The sequence below is a fragment of the Triticum urartu genome, chromosome 4A (assembly GCF_056163025.1).
Source record: "Triticum urartu cultivar PI428250 chromosome 4A, HENAU_Tu73, whole genome shotgun sequence".
Lineage (NCBI taxonomy): Eukaryota > Viridiplantae > Streptophyta > Magnoliopsida > Poales > Poaceae > Triticum > Triticum urartu.
This window is the reverse complement of record NC_141876.1, coordinates 110,279,069-110,291,990: the sequence shown is the minus strand read 5'-3', so window position 1 is coordinate 110,291,990 and position 12,922 is coordinate 110,279,069. Positions and strand designations below refer to the sequence as shown.

The window sequence follows — 12,922 nt, the reverse complement described above, 5'->3', positions numbered from 1 at the left end:
GGTGACAATAGAATCACCCTTTGCCCTGGTCTTGTACAAAGTCAAAAGAAAATGAAGCAAACCATGAGAATAGGTAGAGAAAAAAATCAATGGTCAAATCCAAAGAAATAAGTTGTAATGGGGGCCATTTTCATGGGGCCACTACCGTCGATGGTGCAACTAGACAAGTAAATTTCATCTCCTTCTCTCATATCTTTTGTTTATATTCAAATATCACGAGTTAGATTTGATCCAATCAATCAAGATAGTCCAAAGAAGATTCTTTTCATATTCGAATACGCAAAATATTTGTGTATCTTATCATTGATAGATAGAGTTGAGTTCAAACAAAGAGAATGGATTATGGTAGCATCCCGCAAGCACGTACACCATGAAATGGCGAGAGCTGGAGCTCTAGAGCACAAATAATGGGGTATGGCCGCCCCCAAACCCAAAAACCATGTCTCCAACACAAGATGTGTTAATCCTTTAGCGTTGGCCCGGCAACAGGCTTCATCTTGGATGATCTGCGCGAGGCAAGTGATAGAAGGGTGCTCTCCGTTGAAGACACACCCATCTTGGTGCTTCCAAAGAAACCTAGAGGTGAGGATGACAAGGGTAGAGATCCCTTTCCACATGCTCGCCGGAGCCGTAGACAAGGTGGAGGCCCACCAGTCGAGGAACTCGTCAACGGGGGCACGAGATGGTTGCAGCGGCACGATTCCGAGCGAAAACATCATGTTAGACTTGATGGGTGAAGGAACAATCGACAAGGAGATGAAGCCTGATCTAGGATTTCTGGTCACAGATGGCACTACATAGTGGGTGCGAAATCAACCGACGAGCAAACCGGTCCGCAGTCCAACACTTTTCGTGGATAGCAAGCAAAAAAAACACCTTGACATGAAGAGGAGCCTAAGATCACCAAGAGAGCTTCCAGTGTGGGGGCAATGATAGAGCCCCTAAACATGGCCAGGTTACAAGACTTGGCATTGTAGATACCAAAAGAGCTCCAATGCCAGGAGTGGGCGTTCGCTGCCGTGGACAGAGTAGTTTGATGAACACCCATCCATAAGTCCACGTATTGCACCAAGAACATCATGGACAATGTGGGTCTTGTGCAGTCTGCGCGATAGCAGATCAAAGATGAGGGACATGAACTCGACAATGAACATAGTCACTCCTGCACTAAACCCTCTAAACCGTGGAACTGTAATTGCAAAATTACCAGTATTTACCAATTAATTCTCTATGCTTCCTTCCATTGGTACATTTGTAGCATTTGCTCCCCAACCCTTCTCTTGGGTGCATGTGCCACTACATGTGCGGTGTAGTATACAAAGTGTGAAATGGCATTACAATTTTGCTATTACTGAATTGTAAGAACCATATGGCAAAATGACTAGCAAAATTTCTCCCTCGAATGTTGGCATACATCATTTAGCTCAATTTCAATGGAAACTACATGCAACGAAACCCTATACACTAATCCCAGTTTGGCAAGGGCACCACTAAGAAATATGGTCAAAGTTGGGTACCGTCTGCAAGGGTTGTTTTGGAGTTAGCAATGGTGGATGATAAGCATGAGTGTTTGTTGATTGTCGTCACACACTTATGATGACAAAGGTCAATTAGGAGGGCTTGAGTAGGTAGTGCCGATACGTGCATATCCAAGGTGCGACCGTGTGTAAAGACTATTGAAGTATTTGTCTGCCATTTTTCATCAGTTCAGACTTTTGAAACAACTGACCAAAACATAAATTTAATATGATATCCGAGATCAGCAGTCTCAAGTTCAAGACTTGAATGTTTCGTTTTGTTTTCAATGACTGTCCGTGTCTGTGTTGCAGTCGAGGCAGTTTATGAACTCTAGTATTGGGTGTTGTCGTTTCAGAAACGAAATTGAAGGGCGAGACTTATTTTCTCAGGGAAAATAGTAGCGCAAAAAATTGTTTAAGAAAGGTGCTTAGATGCATTGAGGGAAAAAGTGACATTAGACAGAGAAAACTACCACCTCTGTTCCAAATTATGAGACAATATTTTAATATAGACTACATATAGATGAAAATGAGTAGATAAACATAGTAGAATAAGTCTATATACATCTTATTTAAAAAAATCAGAATTAAGGGAGTACATTTAATATCCAGACCGGAAAGCCTATGTGCACAAGTTCTCAAAGCACGATACTACCCACACGGCAAGCTTGAGGATATTGTTTTCACGGGTAATGCCTCCTCCTCATGGCAAGCAATCAGCCATGGTCTAGACTTACTAAAGAAAGGGTTAATATGGCATGTTGGAAACGGCAGAAGCATAAGAGTGTGGCGAGACAACTGGATCCCCCGACCCTTTTCATTCAGACCCATCTCACGGCAAGGCGTGTGCCGTACGCGTTTTGTCTCTGACTTGTTAAATGATAATGGATCTTGGAAGGTTGAGCTGCTCTCTCGCTATTTCGTTGCTGTTGATGTTGAAGAGATCCTGAAGATCAGGGCTTCTCCGAGACTAGATGATGATTTCCTTGCATGGGCACCTGAAAAGTATGGAGTCTTCACATTTAGGAGCGCCTATCGTCTGGCGTTTGATGAGCTGCACCAAGGGTCCGTGGCCTCCTCTAGTTCAGCGCCGACGGGAGCCAGGGGGTGCTGGAAGTTCATTTGGAATTGCAGCGCTACACCTTCGATTGCAAATTTTGCATGGCGAGTGGCAACGGACAGTCTACCAACCTAGAAAAATAAATGCAGGATCAGCCTTGAGATTACTAGTACATGCCCAGTTTGTGGAGTTGCAACAGAAGACAATTTTCACCCCTTTGTAAAGTGTCAATATGGCCGGGATCTGTACAGGTCAATGGCAAAAATTTGGAGACTGCCCAATATAGAAACATTCATCCCTACTGGCAAGGAATGGTTGCTACATGTCCTAGCTATTTTGAGCGGTTTGGAACGGTGCATACTGTTGATGATATTCTGGAGATGCTGGTATGTAAAGAATGAGCTAGTACACTCAAAGCCTGCTCCGCCAATGGACGTATCCATCAGGTTCTTGCAAAGCTATATGGAGTCCTTGATGGCAGTAAAGTCAAACTCACGTTGTGACCCTGCTAAAGGAAAGCTGGCGATCGGTCTGGACGGTGCCACTAAGCACACAAGTGCAACGGTGGGTGCTCTACCGACGTGGTCTAGGCCGGTGAATGGATGGGTAAAACTTAATACAGATGGGTCTTTTGTCTCAAGTGAAATAGCTGGAGCAGGGATGATTCTGAGAGACTCGGACGGCAAGATCATCTTCTCGGCGTGCAGGGCTCTATTCTCCTGTAGAGATGCTTTGGAGGCTGAACTGTGTGCCTGTATAGCGGGTATCTCCTATGCTTTACAGTGGTCAGATTTGCCTATTACAGTCGAATTGGACTCTTTTGTGGTGTATCTATGATCACATGTGATGGTTGTGATCGGTCTGCTTATACTTTTCTGGTAAAGGAGATTAGATATCTTCTTAGTCTTTGTTAATCTTGTATTACTCATGTCTCGCGGTCGCAAAATAAGACCAGCGATAGTCTAGCTGCGTTCGGTAGAGCTCAAGGTAGAACCGTGACCTGGATTGGTTCGGCTCTTCCGGATGTGTTAGAACTGATTGCGATGGATTGTACTGATATTATCTGAGTAATACAAGTTTTGAACCCGCAAAAAAAAATCAGAATTAAGGGAGTACATTGAAATTTCGCATGAAGAGTTGCATACACGTGGAGAAACTCCAGTACGAGGAGCTTCTCGGAAAGCCAGAGGAAAAGACAAGGACGGAGAAACCAAGGCGGATGGCCGCCAGCAGCAGCAAAGCCTGCGATGCCACCAGATAGATCGCCGCGGAGATCCCTAAACCCCCGCAGTCCTGCACCGCCAGAACAGCTCCACTCTCCACCCACCCACCATCCTCCGACGGCGCCGCCTCCTTGCGTCCTCCGCCCCGCCGTCCTTGCCGTTGCCGTCGCCGTCACCTCCATCTCTCCCTCTCCGCCTGTTCCCTCCTACTACTCCCCGCCACCCGCATTGCAACATTTGCTCCCTTCCTCAACCTCCCCAGAGCCCTCCCCTGCTTCCCGGCCGGCCGAGCCTCACCCCAGCCCCCAGGTACCGCTCCCAGCTCTCCCTCCCGTCTCTCTGTCTCTCTAGCCCTTACTCCGTTGGGTTTGGTTTCCAGAACTCAAGGATCCGAATTCTGCTATACGTATCAGCATTCTAATTTCTATGTGCACAGTCATCTGTAATTGGTCCTATAATTGTAGCCTTCTAGAAGAGAAAATGAATTATATCACTGACAGTGTTACTATCTCTAAATCACGCTATGTTTGGAGAACATCTCACCTCATGGAAGATTTGTTTCAGGTTTATCCTTTCAAGGCCTCTCTGATTCGACGCGCCTTGAGCTAAAAAATATTATAAGCCTGTATTTCAAGAAACATGAATCCTTATTTCATCGGTTTTGTCATCCCGTTTGTGGCATCTCTGATGCTCACCAAGAGGAAGGCTGAGAAGAAAAGGGGTCTGCCCGTCGATGTGGGTGGTGAGCCTGGCTATGCCATCCGTAACTACAGGTCCGAACAGCCCGTCGAGACGCACTGGGAAGGGATTTTCACGCTCGCCGAGCTATTCGAACAGTCCTGCAAGCAGTATGCCTACATGCCCCTGCACGGCACCAGGAAGCTCATTTCAAGGGAAACAGAGGTGGCTGCTGATGGAAGATCATTCGAGAAGCTCCATCTGGGGGAGTATGAGTGGAAAACTTACATCGAAGCATTCAAGGCTGTATGCAACTTCTCATCCGGTCTGATCCAAATTGGGCACCAGAAGGACGAGCGTGTTGCTATCTTTGCTGATACGCGAGCTGAGTGGCAGATTGCGTTGCAGGTAACTTCTCCACCAATGTACTAAAATTAGCAAAAACATGTGCCGTGCTTTCGGCCTTCCGTGCATCAAGCCGTCAAGTACCTAAATTATATTTGTGCATATTGGTCTTCATGTATCTTCAACTGCCATCTCGAAAATGCAAGCTTTGCCTAAATATATACTACAGGATGCTGCTTCTGCATTTTCAAAGGTGTTAAAACATTATAGTAATAGCTTGCATAAAGATAGGAAAATGCATGCCACGACAATAGTTATACATTCTCGTAAGTTCTGTAAAAGCAAGTCCTTATTTGGGAGGTCCGATCCCGTTCAAGGTCTTGGCCCAGTCCTAACTTGCATGAACTGGGATTGGCAGGGGTTGGGATCCTGGCAGGATCAGGCTTCCCAAGCCAAGACTGATATCTCAAATAGGACCCCTTCAGTTTAACACATTTATGAACGCGGGGCTATGCAGGTTGCTATGGCCATGTTACAAGTAAATTTTTCCATGAAGCGGGATATATGTTCCTATTCTTACTCTTTTGACAATATCATGTAAATGCTAGGGTTGGAACATTTCAAAGATACTAAAGACCAGATAGTCCATCATCATCCTTGCATATAAACTGAATAATGTTAGTGATCTAGATGAACATAATGAGGCAAAAAGAAGTAGACTAACGATGGAGATATGAATCTATATAAAAAATCCTGTTTCTCCACATAAACATTGTTTTCTTTTTCTGAACATGGAATTGCTTCAGCTTAATTACTTTTCTTATTTTATTTTATTTTTGGAAAAAGCGTGTGTTTGTTATGTTACTTGCATTATGTTAACATTCTGCTCTGTAAATCATTTGCAAGTTCTCTAACCATTTTTTTTTTCTGTTTCCAAGGCATGCTTCAGACAAAACATTACAGTGGTCACCATTTATGCCTCCTTGGGAGAGGGAGCACTTTGTCACTCACTAAATGAGGTCGGTTCACTATATACTCTGTGCATCCATGAACTCAAGACAACTGATTTTTTTAGTTATAGCATTGTCTTTTGTTGGTAGGCACCAAAAATGCAAGCAACAGTTACCACAATCATTTTTTTATATTATCACTTAAGGAAATGGTTGGCATATCTATTTTATCAGAATAAAGCATACCTTATGTTTCTGCTGTGTGGTACAGTTGCTAATCTTGTTATTTTTTGACTCTTTAGACTGAGGCAACTACTGTGATCTGTGGACGGAAAGAACTAAAAAAACTTATTGATATAAATGGGCAACTTGATACTTTGAAACATGTCGTCTACATAAGTGAGGACGGTGTCTCAAGTGAAGTATCCTTGGCTAAACAATGCACTAACTGGAGAGTCGAGTCATTTGAAGAGGTAGAGAGGCTAGGGTTGGAAACACCTATCGAAGCAAATTTACCTCTCCCATCTGATACAGCAGTGATAATGTATACAAGTGGGAGCACCGGAATGCCCAAGGTTTGTTCAAATCCATGTTCACTATATTTAATTTTTGGTCTAGTTTTATCGGAGGTGCTCAATTGTCTGCTAATGCTCATGTACTCATGGTGGAACACTCCTGATATGTAGACCACTAATGCATGTCCTTTCTGAGTTCATCTGCTCTACAGCCCTGCTGATCGAGGAAACATTATTCTCATTTGTACATTTTCCACAGGGTGTCATGATGAGCCATCGCAATGTCTTGGCTACAGCATCAGCTGTTATGACTATTGTGCCTGCACTTGGTAAGAAGGATGTCTACTTGGCGTACCTCCCGCTTGCACACATTCTTGAGTTGGCAGCTGAGGTAGGTATAGTGTGTCATATCAGTATTTCAATTTATTTCGTGGCATCAGTATACTTATACTAATTACATTTCTGTAAATGTGTGGTCTAGACGATTATATCTGCTGTTGGGGCTTCTATAGGATATGGATCACCATTGACCCTGACTGATACATCAAATAAAATTAAAAAGGGGACCAAAGGTGATGCCTCTGCACTGAGGCCAACACTTATGACTGCGGTACCTGCTATACTTGACCGTGTTCGTGATGGCGTGAGAAAAAATGTATTGCCCTCTACGGTGCCATCATCTATTTCTTTTCTGTGTTTTTTAATCTCTGTACTGAATTGTTGTTAATATTGAGATGAACTTAGGTTGATGCAAAGGGTGGTGTAGCCAAGAAACTATTTGATATCGCCTACAGCCGTCGGCTAGCTGCTGTCAATGGAAGTTGGTTTGGTGCATGGGGATTAGAGAAGCTTGTGTGGGACATGCTTGTCTTCCAGAAAGTGCGTGCAATCTTGGGAGGCCGGATTCGCTTTATACTTTCAGGCGGAGCGCCTCTGTCTGGAGAAACTCAGAGATTTATCAATATATGCCTTGGGTGAGATATATAGATCCTCAGTTTTTTTTGCAAAAAGAAGTTATCTTAAGTTCTTTCTGTTGACAGCAATTATGTTTATACTCCACTATTACTTGCTGTGTTTGGATTTCATACATTTCAAATATAACTGGTGTATTATATACATTTCATACATTTACAAGCCCAGAAATTGATCGGCCGAGTTTTGCTGTTACAGGGCTCCAATAGGGCAAGGATATGGTCTAACTGAAACGTGTGCTGGCGGGACATTCTCTGAGTACAATGACACATCTGTTGGTCGTGTTGGTGCTCCATTGTCTTGTTCGTTCATTAAGGTATAAAAGAAAGATATACTTTATCATTTCATAATGTTGATATGGTTTTTAGTTCCACTTTCCATAGCAAAGCTATTATGTTCATACATATATTTACTGTTAATGGTGTATCTTTGCCCTAGAAAGATGTCTGACGAGGTACGTATTGAAGGTGTTCCCCAAGTTGTGAAGGACATGTTAATATTTCGTTTGTGGATCAGCTTATGTTTTCAAATGGTTGGTGTAATTCTTCCATGTGTGTGGATAGTGCTACCAGATCGGTAACTTTGCAGTTAGTCCAAGTTAATATGCATGGCAATTTTGTCTATCTAGTGCCTTGCAGTTATATTTTCATGCCCCTAAGCATAAAACTAGAAACACATAATATTGCGCAAAAAGAACCTATGCGTTAACAATTAGTGGATTTTGTCTTTGCCCATCGAATTTTATTCTTCTCCCTTTCCTTCAGATTCAATTCTTTACTAACATAATTGTAACTCTACATGATAGTTGATAGATTGGGTTGAAGGTGGATACTTGACATCTGATTCACCAATGCCTCGGGGAGAAATCGTTATTGGAGGCCCAAATGTAACCAAAGGCTATTTCAAAAATGAGGCCAAAACAAATGAGGTCTACAAGGTATGTTACCAACCACAGTAATATTACAAAGCTGTCTATGTTGTGATTAAAAAGAAATCGTAAAAGTATGTATCTTGTTCAGGATGATGAGAGAGGAATGAGGTGGTTCTACTCTGGTGACATTGGGCGTTTGCACCCAGATGGCTGCCTCGAAATCATTGACAGGAAGAAGGATATAGTTAAGCTTCAACATGGTGAATATGTATCGCTAGGAAAGGTAATACGGTTTCTTTTTCTGGCCAAACACACGGCTATTTCAGCACTTCTCGACTTACGACCAGGCCAAACAAGTAGCTAGTAGCTCTCTTCCTAACGAAGTACACGATCACAGGTGGAGGCTACTTTGAGTGTGAGCCCGTATGTTGACAACATCATGGTCCACGCGGATCCCTCCCAAAACTACTGTGTTGCACTCGTTGTAGCTGCGCACGGTGAGCTAGAAAACTGGGCCTCAAAACAAGGGATTGCATATTCTGATTTCCCCGATCTGTGCCAGAAGCAAGAGACTGTCAAAGAAGTTCTACAGTCGTTGGCAAAGGTCCGTGTTTCTCCTGCACTCTGATCGAATTTTCGGTCGTTTGCTAACCATTGCACGCGTGATTGATTGTACTGTGCCGTTGCTCTAAATTGGTCTTCAGGCTGGTAAGCAATCGCGGCTGGAGAAGTTTGAGATCCCTGCCAGGATCAAGCTGATACCGGAGCCATGGACCCCCGAGTCGGGTCTCGTCACCGCTGCCCTCAAGCTCAAGAGGGAGGTCATCAAGAAGGGTTATCAGGACGATCTTGCTAAGCTGTACAGATAGTGTCCCTTTGTTAGGGAGAACAACATTCCTCATCTGTGTTGTGTTTCAGACAGTGGACAGATAGTGTCCCTTTGTTAGCAAGAACAAAACTTCTCATATGTGTTGTGTTTCAAACAGTGGATCGAGACAGACAGTATATTGAACTCTAGTATGTGTACTTGATGATTTACCGTTGTATTTCAGCTAGAGATCATGTTCTCCTCAGTTAAACTTCTCATGGAACATCTCTGAATCTTGCTGTCATGATTCACACATGAGTTACTGCTACACAAGGATGTGTAGGTTCTGGGTATTAGTTATCTCCGTAAATTCTTTGAAACATCAGCTTTTAGAATGTACCCCCACTGTTCACTGTTATAAAATGTTTCTCATATTTCAATATGGACTACAAAATGCGTCTATATACATCTGATTCATTACTCCCTCTACAACTTTGTACTAAATCGCCGACAATTAATCTCAGAGTGTAACATCTTATAATTGTGAACGGAGGGAGTAGCGTATTAGAACAGTGAACAGACGAAAGTTGGGTAAATTGTTCGCCAAAAAATAAGCCATGCTACACATAAGCCAAGTTTGTAGCCTATATGAATTGCAAGTTTGTGGCTTCAACAAATGTTTAGCAGCAAAGCAGACAAACCACATTAATTTTCTAACCATGCAGAAAAAGAGTATGAATTTGAATCAAGGAATTAGAGTGGAGAAAAGAGATGAACATAATATAATCATAAATTTATTATTTAGCTACAATGCGTGTTTTTATTCACCACCAGTAGGATTAAAACCCATATTCCCAGGAGCAGCAATCCAGCCTACCCCAAAATCCTCTGCACGAACAGCAAACGCCCACCACAACCCAAAAAGAATGAAAACGGTACTGGAAGTGTCACCTTCCTTAATAATCTACAAATATCTCCTTAATACATCAAAATTAGAACTTTTCAATGCTTCAGCTTCTCAAGAATGTAGCCTGTGTGGCAATTGCAGAATGGTAGAGCAAGGCGCCTAATCCGCACGGGACTGGCCGGCACGGGACGACAGGATGATGCCCACGATGAGACCGTAAAGGGCAAGTGCTTCTGCGAAAATGAGGATAAGGATCATACCCACGAACAGCTTTGGTTGTTGCGCGTTAGCCCTGCAATCAAAATCCACAAGAGGTCAACACTGGATTCAACTGTAGGAGGCTTGCAGTGCAGCCCCCATACAAAACAGTATCAATATGAAACTGAAAAACTGTGAAGGGAACACTGATCAACCACATCATAGAGTAACATAGTAACTGTTCCAAATAGTAATACTCCAATATTGGTTCAAGAAGGAGTATAATATAGTCGACATTAAACATTTATTGCAAATCAAATATGTCAGAATCAAATCACAAGCTTATCCAAGAACATGTACTTTCGAATGTAAATCTGCAATATTGTTTCAAAATATTGCAGGCAAAATGTCTTATAACCAATACACAGCTATTATTTAAACATCAGGTCTTACAGATACAAAGACCAAACAATAACTTAAGGTAGTGCCCTCAATACTTGCTGCTCACATCAGAACTACATAAGCACAACATCAGCATATACTATATGTTCATCGTATATTATAGCAATAAAGTTATCATAATAGTATGAAAAAATGTTAAATTAAAGTCACTTGCGATGTTTTCTGCATTAAATTTATGATAAAATCTAGAGATAATTCCATAGTCACAAGTACGAGCAAGATCATTCAAACACATAACTGACTCTATTTATTACCATATAGATTGGATGGATTACAAACAGAAGGATCCACAATATCATAGGATTCTAGGAGATTTCGTTCTTAATTACCCAGGCTAAAAATAACGAAAGAAATAATTCTCGCTTTGTAGAAATACATGCTACTACCAATACCAACATTAATAAACTAATCACAAAGGGAGTAGCCACGTCTGTTTTGGAAAAACAGATCCATGATGCTCATTGGGCATAAACTAATGCAGCGCTAATTATTAATCAAACCGTAATGCACAGCACTAACTAGCTACGAGCATACACATACCGCTTAAAAGTCAAAGACGAAAGGTTAAAGTCAAACAAATAAAAGCAGCAGGTGCATCTTTACCTGACTCCAGCATCACCGACAATGCCAATGGCCATGCCGGCGGCGAGCCCCGCGAGGCCACAGGCGAGCCCGGAGGAGAGGTGAGCGTAGCCGTCGAAGAGGAAGTAGGGCTTGGCCTTGGGGTTGATCCCGGTGCTGATGATGACGGCGATGATGAGGCCGTAGATTCCGAGCACTCCCGCCATGACGACGGGCACGATGGACTTCATGACGAGCTCTGGCCGCATGACCCCCATGGACGCCACCCCGACCCCGCTCTTGGCCGTCCCGTAGGCCGCCCCCATGCCTGCAAACGAAACCGGTCAAATCTCCCTCTAGCCGGATCCAGCGTGGAGGGATCCCAAATCGAGCGAATCGGGGCACGGAACTCGCAGCGCGGCCGCGGGGACCGGCAGATCGAGCGAAGGCGCGACCGCGAGCCCGACCGGAGAGGGGAGAGGAACCCTCTGACATCTAACTAGTTTTCTTCCTAGCGTGTCGCTCGATCAAGGAGGAGGGAGGGAGGAGAGGCGATCGTACATGAGAAGACGAGCGCGGCGGCGGCGCCGAGGAAGCCGAAGAAGGGCGCCGTCTCATCGCCGCTGAACACCGACGACATCTTGCTCCTCTTCTTCCTCCTCCGGTCGCGCTTCTTTCCTGTGGAACTCGGGGTGGCCTCGTCGCTAAGGAAGATGGTTGGTAGGGAGAGGAACAGAGGGCCTCTCCAGTTTGCTTTTATTTTCTCCTCTCCTCTCCTCGCCCCGACCCGATCTGATCTTGAAAAATAAAAACTCTGGAAGTATACAGGTGTGACGATGCTGGACTCCTTGGTTTTGCACCCTGGCCCCTGGGTTCCTGCTTATTTTATCGATCTCGCCGTTCATTTTGTCTCCATCGGATCAGATCTCACGACGATTTAATAAATGAAAAAAGATCTCCGGGCGACTTAATACTTTGGATTTATGATTTTTATAAAAATAAAATTAACAGAGTACAGACGCGGACAGTCAAACATACGCACATGCACTCGGGGAGGGCCGTTTTGGCTCTTAGGTGCATATGCTCCCTAATGAACAGTAAATTTAAAATAAATAGTAAATAAAATTTAACAATTCTGAATTTTTTTATAGACATGTCATCGTAGGCGCATCGCCGTCGACGAAAACGTCTCCTTCCACTGAAAGCACATCACCGAAAATCCTGAAATAAATATATGAATAATGCGAGTATCAGGACTTGACCCCTGATGGGCTCTAACCATCCAACCACAGGTTGGTTCACATAGATATTCTTGTTAGTGTAACAAGCGTGCTTGCCAATTCTCATGTGAAACGGAATGACAGTGCTTCGTCGATGAAAAAATAAAAAAATGTAACATTTAGAGGTAATATTTGCCGTTCGACTTGTTTCTTTTTGCACAGATTACAGTACTTAAGCTTTCCTCCTAAAAGTTTATAGGTGGCGTTTTGGTGTGACAATGATCATATTTATTTATTTATTTAAAAAATAACATTTTTAATGGGCAGGAGCATATGCTCCCAATAGCCAAATTTGATTTTCGCATACACTCGTCCCAGGGAACACACACACACGCCCTACCTCATATGAGCATCGCCGAGAGACTAAGCCCTCCCATCATCTTGAGAAAGAGGTCCCCGTCCGGAAAGGCTTTGACCCCCAATGGATTGCTAGGGTTATGCATCTAGTTTCTAGTGGTAGAACTGCAGCCAACATTAATGGTGAAGCCAGGCCCTATTTCGCCACCTCCCGTGGGGTTCGTCAGGGTGATCCCCTACTACCACTATTAGAATGCTCGTGCGTTGCTACGGGCTTT

The 12,922-nt window shown here is 43.5% G+C and overlaps 2 protein-coding genes across 2 annotated transcripts; one reads left to right on the top strand and one right to left on the bottom strand.

Annotated features, from left to right (window-relative positions):
• Positions 1 to 3,750: 3,750 nt before the first annotated feature.
• LOC125550957 (long chain acyl-CoA synthetase 9, chloroplastic) lies at positions 3,751 to 9,204 on the top strand. Its single transcript, XM_048714098.2, has 12 exons — positions 3,751 to 4,109; positions 4,365 to 4,886; positions 5,762 to 5,842; positions 6,076 to 6,348; positions 6,548 to 6,679; positions 6,770 to 6,943; positions 7,033 to 7,262; positions 7,459 to 7,576; positions 8,066 to 8,197; positions 8,280 to 8,414; positions 8,529 to 8,735; positions 8,836 to 9,204. Exons 2-12 carry the CDS (start codon positions 4,440 to 4,442, stop codon positions 8,998 to 9,000), a joined length of 2,094 nt encoding a protein of 697 aa, XP_048570055.1. The 5' UTR covers positions 3,751 to 4,109; positions 4,365 to 4,439; the 3' UTR covers positions 9,001 to 9,204.
• A 507-nt stretch (positions 9,205 to 9,711) lies between these two features.
• On the bottom strand, positions 9,712 to 11,898 carry LOC125550958 (V-type proton ATPase 16 kDa proteolipid subunit). Its single transcript, XM_048714100.2, has 3 exons — positions 11,629 to 11,898; positions 11,110 to 11,395; positions 9,712 to 10,138 (listed from the first exon to the last, which is right to left on the bottom strand). Exons 1-3 carry the CDS (start codon positions 11,705 to 11,707, stop codon positions 10,006 to 10,008), a joined length of 498 nt encoding a protein of 165 aa, XP_048570057.1. The 5' UTR covers positions 11,708 to 11,898; the 3' UTR covers positions 9,712 to 10,005.
• Between the last annotated feature and the right edge of the window lie 1,024 nt (positions 11,899 to 12,922).